At 39.2% G+C, this 24,208-nt stretch overlaps 1 protein-coding gene across 5 annotated transcripts in view; it reads left to right on the top strand.

Moving 5' to 3' along the window:
- The window catches only part of SAMD4A (sterile alpha motif domain containing 4A), a 380,149-nt gene that overhangs the window by 128,229 nt on the left and 227,712 nt on the right, over positions 1–24,208 (top strand). For 4 of the 5 annotated variants that reach the window (XM_053697599.1, XM_053697600.1, XM_053697602.1 and 1 more), the window contains exon 3: positions 22,653–23,171. In XM_053697599.1, the coding sequence (XP_053553574.1) occupies positions 22,653–23,171 (519 nt within the window). Of the gene's footprint in view, positions 1–13,618; positions 13,682–22,652; positions 23,172–24,208 lie in introns of those variants that run through there. The other variant, XM_053697604.1, reaches the window with a different exon arrangement.

Genomic DNA, 24,208 nt, shown 5'->3' on the forward strand with positions numbered 1-24,208 from the left:
ACAACTGATATGTCCCTTTAAGCATAATTAAGGTTAAGTATCGAAGTCCAAGTATAAAGTCTGCAGTGGCTGTCATTTAATATTTTAGGGCAGGAGGTCATCAATTGTGGCCCTCCAGAGGTTTTGGCTGAAATGCTGGCTGAGCATCATGGGAAATGTATTTCCAAAACCTTTGGAGATCCACAATGAATGACCCCTGGTATAGGGTGCTGTAGGTAGGATTTGTGGTGGAATTTTGCTTCTCTATGCACTGGTAGGAATAGAGACGTTATCCAGAGGTTTGACACCCTTAAAGGGACAGTCTATTCCAGAATTTGTACTGTTTAATAATTCCCCAGTTTTGTATAACCAGCATTGTTATATTAATACACTTTTTTCCTCTGTGATTACCTTGTATCTAAGCCTCTGCAGATTGCCCCCTTATTTCAGTACTTTTTACAGACTTGCATTTTAGCCAATCAGTTTCCGACTCATAAATAACTCCACGGGAGTAAGCACCGTGTTTATCTATATGGCATACATGAACCAGTGCTTTCTAGCTGTGATAAACTGTCAAAATGCACTGAGATAAGAGGTGGCCTTCAAGGGCTTAGAAGTTAGCATATGAGCCTACATAGGTTTAGCCTTCAACAAAGAATACCAAGAAAACAAAGCAAATTTTATGATAAAAGTAAATTGGAAAGTTGATTAAAACTGCATCCCTATCTGAATCATGAACGTTTAATTTTGACTAGACTGTCCCTTTAACTATTTCATTGCCATTGTTTGTTTCTTGGCAGCAAGTACTGTCCATGGCACGGGAAATGTGCCTAATACTTCTACACCAGCTTGTTCTTCTTAAGATAAAGCCTAATTCTTTCCACTTGTAAATCTCTTCCCTTCCATTGTTTAATCTACAGAAATTCACTAAAACGCAGAATTCTCACATAAGTGAAAAGACTTCATAAAATGATTCAGGGTCTAGGCCATTGTGTTTGTTTGTGCTTTGTGGTGTGAAACAATAATCTTTTTATGAACTGCATAGATGCTTTTTAGCAGTATAAGAGGGGTGTACCGGTACACGGTCAAAAACACTAGATTGTGCAGTAAGATACACATTAACAGCAGTTGTAACCTAAACATACCCGGAGTGCCATAGCAAGCGGCGGATCAGTCCAGATGATAGAACATGGTTGCAAAAAATAGCAGGCCCTATTCAGTTAGTAAAAATACAAAATATACATTTATTGATTTCAATAAAAATTGAGAGTTCCCAGACAGGGGACAACACAAAAGAAATTACATTTCTTTTGTGTTGTCCCCTGTCTGGGAACTCTCCATTTTTATTGGAACCAATAAATGTATATTTTTTATTTTTACTGAGTAGTGCCTGCTATTTTTTGCACCCACTCTTTTTAGCAGTATCTTTGCTTTAGTAGCTTTATAAACCAGTATGTCTAATCTCCTTTAGTTAGTGCATGTTTATTAAAGTTCTATGAAAATGTTGGAAGTTGTATACATAGAACCTGAGTTTAGCTACATTGTCATCTCCACCCTTGTTCCCTTTAGCTTTTAAAAAAACAGTGGTCTACCTTGTGTATTAATAAATTATATTTGTTTGAGCACATAGTCTAAAAGGCTAGTTAACTGCAAATGTTTTATGAACTAACAGCAGCCCATCCCAGAATGATAACATTTACAATCCATTTCCGTTATGTCTCATTTATTAGTAGAATTGTGATCTAAAATTAAAAGAATGTGGCTGACCAGCGTCATTTGGGATCCTGTGAAGCTGTACGGAAACTCTGCATTCTTCAGGCCAGCTTGTGGTATGCCTGCACATTCCTATGCTGTGAGTTAGAAGAAACTCTTATTTGTATAGCTCTGAAGATTGGACGTTTAAAGCTTCATTCTCTCATTTCCATTTATGTGGTTATTAATGGAAAATGATTATTAATTCTCCCCACACCCCCAGAATTAAGAAAAAAATATTTTTCCTTTATTTGTAATGCTTGCAGATTTTATAGCCAGTCAGATGAAAGTTTATTTTTTTATTCAAGATGACAAGAGCAATGTAGAGGGGACACTTTGTTGATAGTTATTAAAGGGGCTTTAAACACTTTGAGATGGTAATATAAAATGATAAACTGTGCGTATATATAAACCAGATGTGGACACATTGCTCAATGTACTTAGTGGAATATGGCTGCATCTCACTGATGAGGCCCAAAGAAGGCCAAAACAATCATCTGGTGTTGCCATGTTCCTTGTTCATAGGGAGATTGCCTGGTCTTTTGGGGCTGGACTGACCTGGTTAGGTGGGATCAGACTGATATACTTCAGGAAAGTCTTTCTCTGTGAAAAGCACATTTGTGCTAAAAGAGACAGCTCCCAGGTGGTCGCCATAGAACAAGCTACTGAGCTGCTGTTCTTTCCTGGAAGAGGGCTTCTCTTTCTGTACATATATGTAGCATGATTAACCTTGAGAAGTCAGCATGGTGCAAATTATTAGAATTAGAAATTGTTCAATTTTCTTCTTAAATGGAAAGAGTCCACAGCTGCATTCATTACTTTTGGGAAATAAGAACCTGGCCACCAGGTGGAGGCAAAGACACCCCAGCCAAAGGCTTAAATACGCCTCCCACTTCCTTCATCCCCCAGTCATTCTTTGCTTTGCGTCCCAGGAGGTTGGCAGAGAAGTGTCAGAAGTTTGTTTTGTCTCTTATGAAGGGTAGTACTCTTCAACATGGGACAGGTGTTTTAAGTAGTCCTATCAGTCTCTCAGTGAGGGCCTGGATGAATGTTAGAGTCCGGAGATGCAGGGAGAGTCTTTCTGCGAAACCATCCCGACTCCTATTAACAGCTCCACAAGCAATCAGTGTTGTCAAACTTTGCTTAGCTGCCTGCTTTCTTCTCTCAAGTCCATGGCGGAGGCGCCTCAGTGAGGCTCCTTTGGTATCTTGGAATCGAGGTTTAATATCTCCCGAGGGGGATTATTGAACAGGGTTTTTTTTTAATCATGTTTGTTATGTGATTCAATCTGCTTATGTGTAGTGTTAACTGGGCTCTTGGCTTAGAACATAAAGGCCTTTATGACACAACCTTATGGTTTGGCGCACTTTTTTTTTTTTGGACTGTACAGTTCACCTTGTGACTGGACGGGTTTTTCAGTTCTGGTCTTCCATTTCCGCATTCCTGACCGTGTGTCGACTAAAAAATTGGAGTCTGCTTGTGTCTAGTTCTAGGAGGTGGTGAGTGCCCCAGCCATTGTGGGTGTCAGGTGCTGTTTAAGTTTTTTCTGAGTCCATATTATTATATTCTCTATCTAGTTATGGAGGATTCTGATGCTGAGACTGTTGAAATTTCAGATTCAGATTCTTCGACTTGTGAAGAATGCGAATTGGCCCCGTTGAAACAGGTCAATCAGTTATGTTCGATATGCCGTATTAGAGCGCCCTGTTCCTCGGGCTTGGGGAATCAAGGGTCTGATGAGCCATCTGCCTCTGGGGGTTCTGTCCTCCGAGAGACGAGTTCCTTACCGCTCCCTACTACTACACATGTGGGTAACCCAGATTATGTTTATCCCTCCTTACAGGGCGGCTTGTTCCCCCTGGAGGTTGCAGCTCGTTTTCGCTTTCACATATTTTTGGAGATTATACGTCTGCAAAGTCCAGACGTTTGCGTTTCTGCTCATGCCCGATCGTCCCGGTTATACCGGCTTTGGGTGGACCTATACAGTTCCCTGTGGGTGTAGCTGTCCCTGAGTGTTGTGCCTTTTGTTACAGAATAGCGCCTCTTCGTGTTTTACTCAGACACGTCTTTGAGTTATTAGAGGATCCTATCATTAACGGATACAGGAATCCACAGTCTTCTACTTCGAATGGCTCACCTCATTAGACATGAGGGAATGACGTGATTTCCAATTTGTCTGATTATTGAGATCTTTCCCAGTTTTTGGTTTTAAGATCAGGGTTCCGTTTGTCTGGTTCTGTGGGTATGCCTGCTTTCTTCCTGGGCATTAACCTATGGGTTGCCTTATATTTTCTTTTATCCGGTTAGGATGTCTTTTACTTTCGATTATGTGTTTCCTTCGGGAACTTCTGGGATCGATTCTCTCTGGTTGCTTCTTCGGAAGTTTAAGGGACATGTTAGTCCTAGGTTTGTCTGTTTTACCTTCCCCTCTGAGGGAGGATTTAGCCAACTTGACAGTTATGACCCCAGCTGCGGCTGGTCCTGCTGGGATTCACATCTTCTGTCCTGTGGCTTATTCAGACACGTGGCGCCTGTTCTGCCTGGCTGGTCCGGTGGGCCGCTGAGTGCTCACATTATTATTTGTGTGTTTTCTTGTTTTTCTTACAAGTGCAGCTAAACACTCTAAAAGGATCCGTATGGCTGGGAGGATTGTGTCAGTCCTTATTCATAATTTAATATGATGACCAGGTCAGTGGAGTTCCACTGCATCACTCTCTTTGCTCCGATTTCCTCTGGGCCTAGAGTTTCTTTCCTCTCTTGGGAGGATTGGGGGCTTAGCACCTCCTTACCGCTGTTTTGAGTGGTTTGGTCTTCTGAGGCTCTGGAATTGTCCTTGGACTTGTTCCTGCTGTGGTTCTCTTCTTGAGACCTTTCGGACTTTGTCCGTTCCTCGGGTTCCTTAGGGGGACCTGGTTCCCTTCGGGAGTTGGTTCCTTTGTTGGGACATGGGCAGTGTGGTCTCTTTGAGCTCTGTTTAGGGTTTCTTCCCTGGAGCTGGGGGATGCTCCCCATCCTTCTTTCATCTTCTCCTCTGATTTTTGGGGGTGAGGTGGAGACTAGCCTTTGTTTGAGTGACTTTGTCCTAGAGGTATCCCCTTGTTCTTGGTAGTAGTGTGGCTATTGCACCTAGGGCTCCAGTGACCTTGATTGGTCTTGCTTCCTTAGCTCCTTGGAACGTTGGACTCTGACAAGGAGTAGTCTCATCTTCTGGTCGGAACTTGTGAGTTTTTCTCGTTGTCCATTTTACTTTGGACATTGTATGGTATCTCCCGGGGGTCTGATTTTATATCAGATGGGGGATTTCAGTTTCCGGGTTCTTGTTTATTGGGGGCTCAGACCTTGCCTCACTCTGGTTCTTCCATTTTTTTGCTCAGCGTTTCTTTTGTGGCTCACGTTGCGGGTTGTACCGGACTGTTAGGATCTAGAGCTGGTTCAGGGTTCCCCAGTTCCAGGAAACTTGGGCGGTGTCCTTTGGTTGGGCTAGTTTAACTGGTTCTGTTGACCAGGTTTTTTTCTGGGTGCCGATGCCCCCTGGGTTTGCCTTCCGCCTTGGTCGGTTTCCCTTGGTCGGCTTGCTGAAAGAGTGTGATGTCTTCGCTGCTCTGCAAGCAAAGGGGTTCTTGGTTCAGCCTAAGGCTGTGTCCTGGGGCAGGTGCTCTGTCCTTCCGGCCCGTTTGCCGGCCCCCCTTTGTCTTGGGGGGAGCTTAATTCCTTCTTTCGGAAGTGAAGTATGGTCCCTATCTTAAGACTTCTCCTGGCTTCAGGAGGTTAGGACAGACGTGTTAACCTATTTCGTAGAGAGGTACGCTCTCTGGGTTATTCTGTCCATTTGGGGAGTTGCTGGCTCCGCAACTCTATGTTGGGCCTTTAGTTAGATTTCTAGGTCTACGGCCTTGTCGACGGTCTCCATGTTGTATTTTGGGTTGGCACCCGAGCACTATTGTAATTTTTTTCCGCTCGTTGTGTGAGCCTGGGGATTTTCTGGTCCCCTGCTTTCAGACCTCCCAATGCTTGGGCTGGCCCGGCTGGAGGTAGGTTCGGAGATCCGTTGTTCTCGGATCTTGGGGGCGCATTGGTCCTTGTTGAGGTTCTGGGCTCTCCTTTTTATTTTCGAGACCTCTGTGTAGGTCTGGCGATTTTGGTTGCCTAGAATGTGCCTTCTGTAGTGGAGGTTTAGCACTCTACATTTTGGTAGCCAAGTATTTCTTCTGTGACATCCTGAAGATGGCTGCGTATTCTTGACTCAGGTGTTTACTTTTGTCTGGGTCTGCTACATGTAATTTTGCCTGAATTCCTCAGGGTTCTGAGTTTGGATGATGTTTGGTCTCCGTTATTTAGTTGTTTTTAGGCGCTGGTTGACTTGCTGCCTGGCAAGTGAAGGGTTGCTCTTTGAAGCCAGCTACAGCTGTTTGCGCCTTGATTGAGTGCTAGCTAGCTGTTCCAATCCTTACAGGATGTTGGGATACCTTTTTCTCTGTTCTGCTACCTGTTCTAAACCTTGTGGTTTCTATTTGGATTTGGGCATTACCTCCCCTTGTTGTCAGAACCCATTTTGGTCTTGCGAGCTTGGTTTGATGGGGGTTTTTCCTTTTATGGAGTTTGTGGTAACCTTTTGGTTCCCATTTGGTTCTTACTTGCCTTATTCCTTTGGGAGTTTTGGCGGGGGTTCCCTTCGCTAGTAAACGGTGTGTGGTGGGGGACTGACTGTTGGGCGACGGTGTCTCTTGGAGGACTGTTGGCTCAGTTGTGTCTGATGTTGCTATCTCTAGCTAGGCTTCCAGGCTATCTGCTGGTCAGTGTCCTTGGGGCCTTTTCCCCTTTTGTTTTCTCGGCTTTGAACGAAGCAGGGTTTTTTGTTGGGTATGGGTTTCAGGCCTGGTGCCCTCAGAATGGGCCGCCTATTGTTCCCTCCCGTTTTGGCATTCAGTGTCCTCTATAGCTTGGGTATTCCCAAAAGTAATGAATGCAGCTGTGGACACTTTCCGTTTAGGAAGAAAAAAAAAAAGAAAATTATCAGGTAAGCATCATTTATGTTTTTCAGAGCTAAATTACATGAAAAGGGGCAAAATAAATAATGGAAATATGTTGTAAAGGTGTTTTAATTTCATAAAAAATTCAGTGTGTACTGCTCCTTTAAAGGGATAGAAGGGTCCGAAATTGAAAAGTACAGTACATGAATTCATTTCAGTTTTCATCATTTTCCCGGTCCTTTTCTCTGCATTGGATGTTGTGGACGTGTGGAGATTAAACCCTAATAATCTTGATTATACATGCTTCTCCAAGTCCCACAATACATTTTCGAGGATTGATTTATTTTTGATATCAGAAGTCTTGCGCTTAAAAATAGAGCAATGTACAATTTCCAGGTTAGTATTATCTGATCATGCTCCAGTGATATTAGATATGGAAGAGGTAGTGAGATCAAATTTTAATAGGTTTTTTTCTCCCTCATTTTTACAAAATTTAACTAAATTCAAAGCTTTTTTAGAAAAAAAATGGGAGGAATTTAGTGAATGTAATAAGGAGTGTGTATGTATGTATGTGTGTGTGTGTGTGTATATATATATATATATATATATATATATATATATATATATATATATATATATATATATATCTATATATATATATATATATATATAGATATATATATATATATATCTATATATATACAGTATATATATATATCTCTATCTATATATATATATATCTATCTACATATATATATATATATATATATATATATATATCTATATATATATATCTCTATCTATATATATATATATATATATATATATCTATATATATATATATATATATATATATATATATATAGACACAATATTATCTATAAATTAAAGGGACAGTTTACTCAAAAATGTTATCCTCTCTAATTTGTTCCCAATGATCCACTTTACCTGCTGTAGTGTATTATATTGTTTACAGGTATTTCCATTACCCTTATATTGGCATTTGAAATGGTTGCTTTAGCCTGTGGTATCCCCACTTATTCTGAAAGTTTTTGGCCTTAAGGCCAAGCTGTGTTAACACAGCCAGTAGAACAAATTACACTCACGGTGGGGTATAGAAGCGATAAGGTAATAGAATGTTAATTTCTCCAACATAGGTGTGTCCGGTCCACGGCGTCATCCTTACTTGTGGGATATTCTCTTCCCCAACAGGAAATGGCAAAGAGCCCAGCAAAGCTGGTCACATGATCCCTCCTAGGCTCCGCCTACCCCAGTCATTCTCTTTGCCGTTGTACAGGCAACATCTCCACGGAGATGGCTTAGAGTTTTTTAGTGTTTAACTGTAGGCAAAAAATAGACCTAATTTTCGTCCCTTTCGTAAAAACGGACCAGCCCAAAGTGCTACGTCCTCTAAGCAAGAGGGTAATACTTCTCAAGCCAAGCCAGCTTGGAGACCAATGCAAGGCTGGAACAAGGGAAAGCAGGCCAAGAAACCTGCCACTGCTACCAAGACAGCATGAAATATTGGCCCCCGATCCGGGACCGGATCTGGTGGGGGGCAGACTCTCTCTCTTCGCTCAGGCTTGGGCAAGAGACGTTCTGGATCCTTGGGCGCTAGAAATAGTCTCCCAGGGTTATCTTCTGGAATTCAAGGGACTTCCCCCAAGGGGGAGGTTCCACAGGTCTCAGTTGTCTTCAGACCACATAAAAAGACAGGCGTTCTTACATTGTGTAGAAGACCTGTTAAAGATGGGAGTGATTCATCCTGTTCCATTAAGAGAACAAGGGATGGGGTTCTACTCCAATCTGTTCATAGTTCCCAAAAAAGAGGGAACGTTCAGACCAATCTTAGATCTCAAGATCTTAAACAAGTTTCTCAAGGTTCCATCGTTCAAGATGGAAACCATTCGAACTATTCTTCCTTCCATCCAGGAAGGTCAATTCATGACCACGGTGGATTTAAAGGATGCGTATCTACATATTCCTATCCACAAGGAACATCATCGGTTCCTAAGGTTTGCATTCCTGGACAAACATTACCAGTTCGTGGCGCTTCCTTTCGGATTAGCCACTGCTCCAAGGATTTTCACAAAGGTACTAGGGTCCCTTCTAGCGGTGCTAAGACCAAGGGGCATTGCAGTAGTACCTTACCTGGACGACATTCTGATTCAAGCGTCGTCCCTTCCTCAAGCAAAGGCTCACACGGACATCGTCCTGGCCTTTCTCAGATCTCACGGCTGGAAAGTGAACGTGGAAAAGAGTTCTCTATCCCCGTCAACAAGGGTTCCCTTCTTGGGAACAATTATAGACTCCTTAGAAATGAGGATTTTTCTAACAGAGGCCAGAAAAACAAAACTTCTAGACTCTTGTCGGATACTTCATTCCGTTCCTCTTCCTTCCATAGCTCAGTGCATGGAAGTGATCGGGTTGATGGTAGCGGCAATGGACATAGTTCCTTTTGCGCGCATTCATCTAAGACCATTACAACTGTGCATGCTCAGTCAGTGGAATGGGGACTATACAGACTTGTCTCCAAAGATACAAGTAAATCAGAGGACCAGAGACTCACTCCGTTGGTGGCTGTCCCTGAACAACCTGTCACAAGGGATGACATTCCGCAGACCCGAGTGGGTCATTGTCACGACCGACGCCAGTCTGATGGGCTGGGGCGCGGTCTGGGGATCCCTGAAAGCTCAGGGTCTTTGGTCTCGGGAAGAATCTCTTCTACCGATAAATATTCTGGAACTGAGAGCGATATTCAATGCTCTCAAGGCTTGGCCTCAGCTAGCGAGGACCAAGTTCATACGGTTTCAATCAGACAACATGACGACTGTTGCGTACATCAACCATCAGGGGGGAACAAGGAGTTCCCTAGCGATGGAAGAAGTGACCAAAATCATTCTATGGGCGGAGTCTCACTCCTGCCACCTGTCTGCTATCCACATCCCAGGAGTGGAAAATTGGGAAGCGGATTTTCTGAGTCGTCAGACATTGCATCCGGGGGAGTGGGAACTCCATCCGGAAATCTTTGCCCAAGTCACTCAGCTGTGGGGCATTCCAGACATGGATCTAATGGCCTCTCGTCAGAACTTCAAAGTTCCTTGCTACGGGTCCAGATCCAGGGATCCCAAGGCGGCTCTAGTGGATGCACTAGTAGCACCTTGGACCTTCAAACTAGCTTATGTGTTCCCGCCGTTTCCTCTCATCCCCAGGCTGGTAGCCAGGATCAATCAGGAGAGGGCGTCGGTGATCTTGATAGCTCCTGCGTGGCCACGCAGGACTTGGTATGCAGATCTGGTGAATATGTCATCGGCTCCACCTTGGAAGCTACCTTTGAGACGAGACCTTCTTGTTCAGGGTCCGTTCGAACATCCGAATCTGGTTTCACTCCAGCTGACTGCTTGGAGATTGAACGCTTGATTTTATCGAAGCGAGGATTCTCAGATTCTGTTATCGATACTCTTGTTCAGGCCAGAAAGCCTGTAACTCGAAAGATTTACCACAAGATTTGGAAAAAATATATCTGTTGGTGTGAATCTAAAGGATTCCCTTGGGACAAGGTTAAGCTTCCTAGGATTCTATCCTTCCTTCAAGAAGGATTGGGAAAAGGATTATCTGCAAGTTCCCTGAAGGGACAGATTTCCGCCTTGTCGGTGTTACTTCACAAAAAGCTGGCAGCTGTGCCAGATGTTCAAGCCTTTGTTCAGGCTCTGGTTAGAATCAAGCCTGTTTACAAACCTTTGACTCCTCCCTGGAGTCTCAATTTAGTTCTTTCAGTTCTTCAGGGGGTTCCGTTTGAACCCTTGCATTCCGTTGATATTAAATTATTATCTTGGAAAGTTTTGTTTTTGGTTGCAATTTCTTCTGCTAGAAGAGTTTCAGAATTATCTGCTCTGCAGTGTTCTCCTCCTTATCTGGTGTTCCATGCAGATAAGGTGGTTTTGCGTACTAAACCTGGTTTTCTTCCGAAAGTTGTTTCTAACAAAAACATTAACCAGGAGATTATCGTACCTTCTCTGTGTCCGAAACCAGTTTCAAAGAAGGAACGTTTGTTGCACAATTTGGATGTTGTTCGCGCTCTAAAATTCTATTTAGATGCTACAAAGGATTTTAGACAAACATCTTCCTTGTTTGTTGTTTATTCCGGTAAAAGGAGAGGTCAAAAAGCAACTTCTACCTCTCTCTCTTTTTGGATTAAAAGCATCATCAGATTGGCTTACGAGACTGCCGGACGGCAGCCTCCCGAAAGAATCACAGCTCATTCCACTAGGGCTGTGGCTTCCACATGGGCCTTCAAGAACGAGGCTTCTGTTGATCAGATATGTAGGGCAGCGACTTGGTCTTCACTGCACACTTTTACCAAATTTTACAAGTTTGATACTTTTGCTTCTTCTGAGGCTATTTTTGGGAGAAAGGTTTTGCAAGCCGTGGTGCCTTCCATTTAGGTGACCTGATTTGCTCCCTCCCTTCATCCGTGTCCTAAAGCTTTGGTATTGGTTCCCACAAGTAAGGATGACGCCGTGGACCGGACACACCTATGTTGGAGAAAACAGAATTTATGTTTACCTGATAAATTACTTTCTCCAACGGTGTGTCCGGTCCACGGCCCGCCCTGGTTTTTTTAATCAGGTCTGATAATTTATTTTCTTTAACTACAGTCACCACGGTACCATATGGTTTCTCCTATGCAAATATTCCTCCTTAACGTCGGTCGAATGACTGGGGTAGGCGGAGCCTAGGAGGGATCATGTGACCAGCTTTGCTGGGCTCTTTGCCATTTCCTGTTGGGGAAGAGAATATCCCACAAGTAAGGATGACGCCGTGGACCGGACACACCGTTGGAGAAAGTAATTTATCAGGTAAACATAAATTCTGTTTTCCATTGTTCTCTCCAAGTATTGGTGAATGGTTTATGGACAGATATAAGATAAAGAAGCATGTATATGTACACAATGTGATAAAGTAATGAGATCTGACTATACCTACACGCTCAACCCATTTTATTAGGTTATTCATATACACAAATAAGCCTTAAAAAGCAAATCTCATACATTTTATACTCTGCAGCTGGTTAAAAAGTAATTGGAAACGCATAATGGGAGACACTATTTTATAGTATACTGTCCCTTTAACCTTAACTTAAAATGAATTAAATATCAAATATCACAATTAAAATTTACTAGAACAATTTATAATTAGCCAGTAACATTAACCAATTCAACATATGACTTCTTTAACAATGTTTGGTTAACAAATATACAGCAAATATTACAGTACAAATCTTAACTTGATCTCAATAAATCTAATAGAATTTCCAGGAGATATAATTCAACTTTCTAGCCCGAAATAGTTTTATGTAACGTCAAATAATCAACCAGAGAGATTTATACACTTCCAATGAATCAATATTTTATCAACACAATAGCCAATTTTAAATACAAATTCTAAGATAAATCACAGTAACTTAAAATCAATGGATAAGTATGGAATACAAAACCCCTTTTCTCAATAATAAATTTACTTAAAGGACCAGTCAATACGGTAGGTTTGCATAATCAACAAATGCATGATAAGAAGACAATGCAATATCACTTAGTCTGAACTTCAAATGAGTAGTAGAGTTTTGTTAAATAAATTGCAAAGTTATGTCTGTTTCCACTCCCACTGTATCATGTGACAGCCATCAGCCAATCACAAATGCATATACGTATATGCAGTGAATTCTTGCACATGCTCAATAGGAGTTGGTGACTCAAAAATTGTAAATATAAAAAGACTGTGCACATTTTGTTAATTGAAGTAAATTGGAAAGTTGTTCAAGATTCAGATATAGCATGCAATTTTAAAGTTTCATTTTGACTTGAGTGTCCCTTTAATACTGAAATAATAATCTTGTAGGAAGTTTATAAAGGTAATTTAAGTTAGAGATTTTAATCTGAGAAGACCATATAACAAAGACTCTTTTGAACTTTATACTTTATAATTGTCTCCTTTGTACTTTGAGATGTCTTGTGTAGTGTGTATCTCGTCACCAGGCAATTTGTCAAAAAAGTCTGTGTCAGAATTTTAAAAAAGCTTCCAATAATCAGATTTTTACATCCAAGGAATATTTCATACAAATTAAACATTAATCTATATGATATATATAGATAGATAGTATAGCATACAATGTCACTCACCTTTTACATGACAAATTAATAGTGAAAAAATTATTAGAACCATCAAATTAATGGCTAAAGGAAAACCACCTGGACCAGACAATTTGCCCCTAGATTTTATTGTATGTTGACTTCTAAAATGGTTCCATGTTTAGAGATTCTAAATAGATATTGTATATATAGATGTTCTGAACAAAAGCAACAGATTTTTAGAGTATGGAATTTTAACTTTCCAATTTAGCTGAACACATTGGTAAACCAATGGCAAGAGGCACATATATGTGCAGCCACCAATCAGAAGTCTATGTATCTAAGTATACTTTTGAACAAAGGATACCAAGAAGTAAGCAAATTAGATAACAAAAGTAAATTGAAAATCTGAATCATGAAGGAAAATGTTTGGATTTCATGTCCCTTTAATTTGTTGTTACAATTGAAAACCATCTTTAACTTTTTTTTCTTTTTCCTGAAAAAGCATTTAAAAAAAATCCAGCTTGAATAAAAATTTTTTTTTTCTTTAAATCACTGATTTTTATCCACCCTGCTTTGCTGTGAGTTCTTGCCTAAGCAACGGCTAAAAAGCATTTCTATTAATTAAAACTGTATGTAATCTAATCTAATTCAGTGCTTGTGTAATTTGGACTTCTGCAGCACCTAGACAATCTTTTTGAAGGAAAGTGATATATGATATGATAGCTGCACCTCTCCCCTAGTCAGACCTTCACTTCACACACAGCCATATGCCACTTGTGGGGAAATGTGGTAACCAGGCTAACGTCCCTTCCACCTCTTGGTGCATGTGTAGCTGACCTTGACCCTAAGGTAAAGGGCATTTTACTGCTGCCTGTCTGATTTTCAGTACATTTTTTCCAGTCTATGGAATACCTGTGTGTTGGTGGCCAAGATCACTTATGTGGGGGATTATAGATGATCAATGCTGAGAGGGGTTTTCAATGGTTATTTAACCCCTTTATTGCTCTGTATGTTCTGATCAATGGGATCACTGTTCTGTATATAAATAATCTATTTCTCATTCATATCTACTATAATCAAATGGCCATACAAAATTTTCTGGCTTTTACATTTTTGGAGATGGTTCTTAGATTTTGAACAAATTTCTCAGCCTTTATTTTAATAGTTTGACTATAACTTTTGTTAAAGTAAAATCAATTAAACCAGATGTCAGAATTAAAAAGTATATATGCAGGTTGTTTAATTATAAGCACATTATTTTGACAGAGTTAATATTCTAGCAACTTTGGCTCCTGGGATTAGCCATAATGCCATTAAATAATGTACCTTTAAATAATATGCTTCCACTAATCGGCATGCATTTTTATATGGTATTTGACACAAAGTGTTACAGTAGAATATTTTTAGCATGCTATATTACAGACGTGTGAAACTGTACAATATATTGCAGCACTGTTCTAAGTTTGATACAATACATGGCTGAGCGAGAAGATTCTAAACTTCTTTGCTTCCAGTTCTTTGGACTTTGTCCTGCGGGGGAGATATTTTTGGAACGCCCATCATGTGTTTGCTAAATCCAGAGCTGCTGTGATGTTTTCCTCATCCAATTACAGGGTTGTGCTTTGCTGCTCGTAAAATAGAATTCTTGTGGAATTGTGCCAGAGACCCTTTTTTTGTGGCATTATACTGCTCTGGTTGTCTAAGGATGACACGCTGATATTTTAGTAAATCACATCTATGAAGATGTATGAAAGAGCACTTCTTTCCAACTTGTATTTTGAGCTGTTGAAGACACTAGTACAGATCATGTAACTTGTAACCAATCATTGGAGTTTCCTAAAATGTGTTAAAGAGAAAAACACACTCAGAGTCAGTGGCTTCTTGAAATTGTACTTTAGGTTTATCTCTTGCTTTAGTTAGTTGTCAACACAACCTCTTGGAAGTACATTTCAGTGTTTTGTATACATTGTTCCCTGTATTTTTTAACAAGCTTTGTACTACATTGTACAATGTTTTCAAATGTCCCATGTGTGAGGTGAGTTTATTTAATTGAGCAAATTGGTTAGATAACACCAAAGGCAAAATTGTATAGTGATTGTACAGACATATGTTTTATTTATTTCAAGGTGGATAAAAATCAATGAATCAAAAAAAATCTAAATATAGTTTTAATTTAAGGTACATTATACTCTAAAGGTTATTCATCCTGAAATAAGGATTCATTTTTAATTATGTTACATGAGGCTGTATATTCATGTATGTAATATATACACAGTATATATTTTTTTGATAAATGAATTCCATTAATCCATACACAATGTCATGCTCTCCCAGAGATTTCTGTATGATTATTTATGGCATTTTTTTCTGTCTAGAAGATTTTGTAACATATTCTTGGTTTTGTAGTTTTCAAAACTGCGAATGTGTGTCTGCAGAAATAACGTGCCCCATATTTAAAGCAATATGTTGAGAAATAGACCTTAAAGGGACATACACCTAAAAATAATAATTTGTGCATGATTCAGAGCAAACAATTTTCAGATTTCAGGTTAACTTTTATCAAATTTGTTTAATTCTTTTGACATCCTTTGTTGAAGGAGAGCATTGCTCTACTGGGAGCTAGGTGAACACATTGGATGAGCAAAGCAGCTAGCTCACAGTACTGCATTGCTGTTGAGCCTACCTATGTATGATTTTCAACAATGGATACCAAGAGAATGAAGCTAATTAGATAAGAGTTGTAAATTGGAAAGTTGTTTAACATTGCATGTTCTATCTGTATAATTAAAGTTTAATTTTTACTTTACTGTCCCTGTTAGACTATTGCTCCCCTGCAAATGTATGTACACAGAATCAACTGGGAGGGAGGGGTAAGCAGTAAAAGTGAAATATAATGTTATTGTTCTAGTTAAATAAAGTTAATTCAATTGTTATTATCAAGGTAATCAATTTTCTCCTTCCAGCAAAGTACAGTCGAAAAGTTTATCAAATATGAGCCTATTAAACTGGAGATAGTTCACCTCCTAATAATTTCATTCATTTCAGTGATCTATCTATTTCTAATGATATATAACTAAATCAGTATTTTCTGATATAACTGGAAAAATAATCTCTATTATTATTATTATTATTATTATTATTAAAATGTCTTACTGCTAGTGATTTAAATCAAATATATAGCTGGACAAGTAGTCCTGTGTGTTGAAAATTGGAGACAGAGGCTGGTGCTTATCCCTGCCTGTAATAAATTGACTGTAGCAGGAGGATTTAGTTAACTCTGTGTTGTATATTAGTGATATTGTTTAAAGTGGATATTGAGTAATTAACCAGTTCTTCCCCTGTCCTCTTAGAGTCTCATAGAATATCTATACACTAATAGTGAACACGCTGCACTGTATAATGATGTGAGTATCTAGACACTGATAAGCATGCTGTTCAATGTAATGATAATGAGTATCTATACACAGAGAATGACCACATAAGTACACACCTATGTATAGACTGGCTGCTATTGTCACTGCACCTACTGCACCAATGGTAGCTCTGCCCCTGTCATCCAGTCTTATAAATAATTGTCTACAGACTGTTTTCTCTAAGGCAGTGATTAACCTCTTTACTAGAGCCAGAAATGGACACAATTAAATAGTTATGTTACAATAAGCCAAAAAGGTAGGAAGCAAAATGAATGAGTCCCAGTAATGCTCCCTGTTTTTAACCCGAAAAATAATAATAAGTTGTAAATATGCCATTTAATACTTTCCAAAATAAACAAATCAGTGTGGATTTGATTTAAATAACGATTTAAATCACTAGTCAGTAGCCTCGATTTTAAATCATGGTTTTTTATTTTTTACTTTTCAAATTATTTTTCCAGTTATATCAGAAAATGACTGGTTTAGTTATATACCATTAGAAATACATAGATGATTATGAAATTATTGGGAAGTGAACTATCTCCAGTTTAATAGGTACTTTATTGGAAGGAGGAAAATAATCATTACCTTAATAATAACAATGCAAATAATTTTATTTTACTAAAGCAAAATAATTATTACCTTTAAAGTGAAGGTCAATTTTGATGAATCAGTGCCCGGTTTTTAATAATCCTATTAAAAACAAGGGCACTTTAATTAATCAAAAGTGACATTTTACATGTTTTCTTCAAAAACTTACCTTTTAATCCTGGCAGCCGCTCCAGCACTTTCTCCGCCCGTCGCAAGCCGTCTTTGCGTCCAAAATGACGAATCCGGCTTCCTCCAATCACGGTGTTGCATCAGGCCAAGATTCCACCGGGGGGAAGCCGTGATTGGAGGACGCCGAATTTGTCATTCCTGACGTCTGCAGAGGCTTCCGACGGCCGGGGGAATCGCTTGAGCGGCTGCCAGGATTAAAAGGTAAATTTTGAAGAAAACGTGTGAAATGTCAGTTTTGATGAACTAAAGTGCCCTTGTTTTTAATAGGATTATTAAAAACCGGGCACCAATTAATTAAAACTGACCTTCACTTTAACAATAAGAATTACATTGTTTTATTTAACTAAGACAACACCATTAAAAGTTTCCCTTTCATTTTTGAAGCTTGTCACTCCTCACACTTAGGTCCTTATGCAGATCTATTCCACTCCAGATAATATTGCAGGAAACAATGGGATTAAAGGGACAGTAAATTCAAAAATAAACTTTCATGATTCAGATAGAACACGCAGTTTTAAACAACTTTCCAATGTTCTTCTGTTATATTCATTGTAACACATAATAGTCAGCACTCGCTTGGATGCACACAACTAAACAAACATACTGAGAGCTCCCAAAAGTATCACAACTATTTGTAACCTCCCCTAGACACTCAGAAGGTGACTGCACTCTCAAACCAGCATGTATGTTTTTTATTGATTAAGGGCTAGATTACGAGTGGAGCGCAATATTGCACTTACGGAAGCACGATATTTGCGCTCCACTCAGTAGTACAAGCGCACGTAAATGTTGTGCACTACGCAGTGTTTTAAAATTTAAAGATCCCTTACTCACTTTACTCTCTGAAAGTTTATTTAATTTTCATTTTGTGCAGCTTTGTAAAAACTTGTTTAAAATGCTGGAATTCCCTAAATCTGTTCACATGTTCTTCATGATCCCAAATTACACAGCTCAGAAAACTGCCTTTCTTTGCTAGTGAGTCATTGAGGTTTTCCTCTTAATGTCACTCCAAGGTTTGTCTGCGTTTTTTGTTTTTGTTGATGTCTCTGGGTGCTTTTCCATCCTGTTGCTGTGCTCACCAGAAAAAAAAAACATAGGAAAAATAAATGCAGCTCCTAGCTGAGTTTAAATTGGCAGGTTCAAAGCCTAGTATTCTGCACTGAAAGACCTTCTTTTTAGCTCTGCGGAGAGACAGTGGCCAAATGAAACTGACGTATCTAATTTAAAAGTGGTTATTATGGCTTGCGGAGTCAGTTTGAAGCTAAACTGCATGCACAGTCATATGGAACTCCCATAAATATGCAAGTCACACAAATGAGGGAGAAAATATCAGACACGTGATCTGTTTTATTTTTGGATAAACAATCAATCAATTTACATGCGGAAAAATCTATGCATATTTTTAATTTACCATGTAGGAAGAGATTGACATTTAGGTTGTGAAGATACCCAAATTTGTTGTTTCCTATTGGCATACCTAAAAATTATTTTATTTGGTATTTCAAAAGCTTGCTCACAATTTGCACATACATTTTTTTTTTTAAATGTTCTCTCCTGCTACAAACTTTTAATGTACACTTTTGAGGTATATTCTTATCTATCTTATGTTACTTTTATTTTAGATATAAACGAATTGCAATATTCTTAGGTCTGTAATTGTGACAGTTGTGTTGCAATACTACATTTGGTGGGTTTACTTGCATTTTACAACCTCCCTTATTGTTGCACCTTTAATTCCTAGCATTGCCAACAGATCTATAAAATGTTGTTTAGAAGATGTCACAGGCTCTGCTCAGCCATATGTCTGGCTACTGCTGCATTATATATCAATCTATACCTGAGACTGAGACCAGAAGTGTACGTTTTGTGGAGTCTCGGAGCTGAATAAACAAGTTAAGGTAGTCATTTTGGTTACTGTAAGGAAGAACCAAGTAAAGATGAAATATGGAAAAGGGTTTCAGTTAAAAAGTGGTAGAGAAGGGGGCAATTAGGAGAAGGAGCTGTAATAAGGAAATTAGGGTAAGGCCATAAGGGGCATTGCGAAGTAAGGGTGTAAGAAAAATTGGGGCAAGAGAAAATGGGCTGAGCATGTTGAAAAAGTTTTAGGCAGGTGTGGAAAAACTGGTGTAAATAAGAATGCCCTCTATTTTTCTCTCTCCCTATTTTTCTCTCTCCCTCCTCTCTTTTGTTCTCTCCCTCTCTCTCCCCCCCCCCTCTCTTTTGCTCTCTCTTCCCTCTTTTTTGCTTACTCTTCCCTCTCTTTTGCTCTCTCTTACCTCTCTTTTGCTCTCTCTTCCCTCTCTTTTGCTCTCTGCCCCCTCTCTCTCCCCCCTCTCTTTTGATCTGTCTCTCTCGCAAGTGCGCGACCGTGCCCAGCCCCCGCCACACCAGGTCTCGCCCACTCCTGTCCACCCCTGTCACGTTGCGAACAGCAGTTTAGGTAGACTCTAAGGCCAGGTGTGTTTGTCCTCGCGCTGTCTCTACTGCGCATGACGGCTTCGGACAAACACACTTGACCTTTTATATTATAGGATATGCTTATATACATATTATTATTTTTTTAGTAAAAGACTATAATACCCCCTATTTTGAGGGCATTTGGGGCACTTTTAGAAAATGAACCAGAGATCTGATCTCTGTTTAATTTTCTGAGCTTGAGGTAGCAATAAGCAGCCACTTGTAATGGCTGGTTATTTATCGCTCGCCTGCAAATGGGAAAATTTGCCAGTTTGCTAGTGCACAATAAATTAGCGCTCCACTCTTAATCTAGACCTTTGTGAGTGCTATAGGTTTATAAGAATACTGCTTTTCTTTGTATGTCTTGGTTCGTTATCGTGTATAGTTTTAAATATTAATAATTTTACAAACATTCCAAATCTGTGTCTTCCCTGCGCCAGTTCTTTATGCTATTTTACCATCTGTCCGCCAGAGCTTTTGATAGAGCCAACATTGTGGGTGTTCATTTGACATGTTGTACTTGTTGTTTGTATCAATATTTAGCTCTGAAAACTTCTGCTGCTTGATAAAAACGCGACAGATTTCCCCTTGTCCTCAAACAGTGGAAGTTTAGTGCCTACAATGTGTGGCATGAATGCGGCATGTTCTTTTGTAAGATGTGCAATGAGGACCTATTTATTGCATTTTTGCAACTTTAATAGAATATTTTCAGTTCTGTGCTGATTTATATTTTGTACGTTTGCTATATCAGAAGTCTACTTTCAGGCATCTTCTTTTGATTGTCCTATGAATTATCACGTTAGATACTTTGCGGTAGATTTATTAATGGTCGAGTGGACATGATTCGCTGTAGCCAATCATGTCCGCTCGACCTCACTAAATGCTGACAACATACGCTGTCGGCATTTATCATAGCACAAGCATTTCTAGTGAAATACTTGTGCAATGCCGCCCCCTGCTCACCGGCGGCCATTCGGGGGTGTCAATCATCCCGATCGTATGGTATCGAGATGATTTCAGTCTGCCGCATAAAACATGGCGAAGAAGTTCTTACAACAGCTGCTTCTTAACTTCCGTTTAAGGCGAGCCTGAAACGATGGGCGTAGAATGCAGCATCCGCTGCTTGTTAAATCTACCCCTTAGCCTTGTGCCATATTAAGTAGTTAGAGACTTCACATAATTATCCCATTTCCCTCTATGTAATGTAACACTCCTCTTCCTGTTACTACAATTCTATTTAAAGTTACAATTAAACTTTCATGATTCAGACAGTGTTGTGCCATTTTAAGAGACATTTCAAAATATGTCTATTGTCAAATTTACTGTTTCTTAAAAATAAAAAAAGCATACCTAAGTAGGTTCAGGGGGCAACAATGCACTACTGAGAGCTAGCTGGTTATTGGTGGCTGCACGAATGCCTCTTGTCATTGGCTCACCATCTGTAGTCAGCTAGCTCCCAGTAGTGCATTGCTGTTCTGATGCTGACATTGTGTAGTTATATGCAAGCAGTAGTGCAATAAGCTTTTTCGTTTTGAACTTTAATGTCCCTTTAAATGGATAGTAAAGTCAAAATGAAATGTTCATGATTCAGATAGAGGATGCCATTTTAAACTGCTCTCAATTTACTTCTATCATCACATTTGCTTTGTTCTCTTAGTGTAATTTTGAAGAATACACCTAGGGAGTCTAATAGGAGCTTAGGAGTGTGCACGTGTCTTTAGCATTCCATGTTAGCAGTGTTTGCATCATTGTATGTAATAGAGGTAAATTGGAATGTTTGCCTTTTAGATGGGTTCAGGTTGTAAGTTTTTTTATTTATATGTCAGTTGCTTGTATGGTTAATATTTAGGCTTCCGTGTATTAACCGGCAGGCTGACAAGCTTCTCAACTTGTCAAGTCATTGCATACAGGCAGCAGATCAGTTTATCCACTTGCCAGATGAGTGTGCAATTCCTGCACCGTCGCTCTTGTGATAGAAGGGTCTGTCAATCACTCCAAGTGAGCGAGTTTGGGGTTATTTCTCTTGTCCACCTCAGAGGTGATGAAGAGTGTAAAAAACAGTGGTCTAATAACTGCTGCTTCTTACGTTGCATGTGCGAACCTGCCCCGCAAGGGCTCCAGAGCAGCTTACACTGCTTTGTACATAGGGCCCTTAGTTTACATCACATGGAGATGTCCTACAACACCAGTTATACAAATTGTACAGCAGTGACAAACTGCTGGGTGAATATTTATTACAAACTGCTTCAGTGTATAGGGTATGTGCATATATCTGTAGATGTTAAATATAGTCACCAAATAAAATCTTCTTTTGTGTGTGTGGATGAAACCATTTCCACTTAAAACACACTTTATTTTCTCCCCAGATGAGCTTATTCATTTTTTTTAATTAAAGGGATATTATAAAAATACATGCTATGATTAATTAAAGCCAGTCCCTTTTGCATTATTGACCCTAACCCATGCAAGAGGGTCAAACACACAAAGTCCTCTTGAGGAGCTGCAAGCATTCAGCTTCCAAGCAGGACATGACTGGCCAGCCAATCAGGAGCAGAAGGTGCACAGCCTGCCAATCGCTTTCAGTATTCTGCTTCGGAGACGGATGTTTGTTGCTCCAGTGCGAGACTTTAGCCCACAAGGGTTGATTACAATCCTTTAAAAAAATCTAGTGACTTTTCTACTAAATTCACCATTAAAGTATATGGGGATTTTGTAGAAAATTCATTTCATAATTTTTTCTAAAAGATTATGATTGACCCCAATAGTTATATAGTAACACAGAAATCACATTCTTCTACAACTTAAAGCATGCCGTATTTGTATTTGATGGTCCCTTTTAAGCATTTCACAAGTCAGTTATTTTTAGAATTCTGTCTCCTTGTTTATCATTTTTATTATTATTATTAGCAATGACTTGAGTGATGAATTTGTGGCCTGTTCAGTTTCTTGAAATGTGAAGTAAATAAAACCATCCATGTTTATAGCAGACCACAAGAAAGTTAATGGCAGATTCATTTGCTAGTTTGATCTCTTTATTAACAGAGTAATCAGCTTGTTTTTGTTTTTTCCCCACCACTAGAAACTACTTACAAATAAGCACTATTTTTCTATTTTGTGCATTTAATTGGCTTCCCCATTCACAGCAATGTTTGTTTTGTTTTTTCTTTCAGCAATCATTAACCAATGGCAGCAAGAATCCAAGGACAAAGTGATATCTCAGCTCTTAACCCACCTGCCTTTACTAAAGCCTGGAAACATTGATGCAAAAGTAGAGTACATGAAGCTCTTGCCTAAAATCCTGGCGCATTCAATTGAACACAACCAGCATATAGAAGAGAGCCGACAACTTTTGTCTTACGCATTGATACACCCAGCGACCTCATTGGATGATAGAAGTGCACTGGCAATGTGGCTGAATCACCTGGAGGACCGCACATCTGGTAATTTTAGCACCCAGAGTCGGTGTCGATCCGATTCTTTGGATTATGGGCAAATGCATTATTACCACCAAAGACAGAACTCTGATGATAAACTTAACGGCTGGCCGAACTCTCGAGATTCGGGGATCTGCATTAGTTCCTCCAGCTGGCAGGAGAAAAACGCAGGCTGTGAGAACGGGCATTTGCCTTTATATTCTTCCTCCTCTGTCCCCACAACCATCAATGCTATTGGAACAAACACAAGCACAAGTAAGTAGTTTTCATCTTTTTATATTGATGCTTTCCTTAAAGGGACATAAAACAAGTTGGGATAGAGACACAATATAATAATATGTACTTTAATTACTTTACCTGCATATTTTTACTGCAGTGCCTCGCCATTAACCCTTTCTTTTTAGTTTCTGAATTGTACAGCTCTAACTCCCCCCACACACATTTCCTTCTATGGCTGTATCTATATCTATTGTTGTTTTGGTAGAATGCAAAAGTGAATAGGGATTATCTGCTGGAGCATGCCTAGAAGCTGTGAACTCAGTTGGAATACAATGCCTGTGTCTAAACACTGATTAGGGGGGTGGAGTTGGCTGCTCCAGGCAGCTAAGCTATGTAATTAATTTTGCTTATTTTTGAAAAGTATTTTAAAATACTTGCCAGCAATTTTTAAACAAATTTTTAATGCAAACATTTTTTTTACTTAATTAACCCTTTTAGGATATGCACAGATCTCAACCTGTTGATGTCCCTTTAAAGGGACATGAAACCCAACCTTTTTCTTCCTTGATTCAGATAGATCGTATATTTTTTAACTACTTTCCAGTTTACCTCTATTCTCTAATTTTGCTTAATTTTCTTGGTATCCTTTTTTGAAGGAGCAATAATGCACTACTTGGAGTTATCTGAAAGCCAATGACAAGAGGCATATATTTGCAGCCACCAACCAGCAGCTTCTGCGCCTAACTAGGTATACTTTTCAACAAAGGGTGCAAACAGAATGAAACCAATTAGATAATAGAAATACATTGGAAAGCTGTTTAAAATATTATGCTTTATCTAAACCTTGAAAGAAAAAAATGTTTTTTTATGTCCCATTTAATGCCCTTTATATTTCTTTTAAAACTTTTGTTATTTATTTATTTTTAACAATGTCATATATATATATATATATATATACACAGTATATGTCAAAAATGTAGCGCACCATTACACAAGATTGCACAATAAGATTATTTTTATTTTGGTAATACAATTTGCTGTTAGTTTTTGCAATTTTAGAGCACCCCAATGAT

Source organism: Bombina bombina, chromosome 1 (assembly GCF_027579735.1).
Source record: "Bombina bombina isolate aBomBom1 chromosome 1, aBomBom1.pri, whole genome shotgun sequence".
In the NCBI taxonomy this organism is placed as follows: domain Eukaryota; kingdom Metazoa; phylum Chordata; class Amphibia; order Anura; family Bombinatoridae; genus Bombina; species Bombina bombina.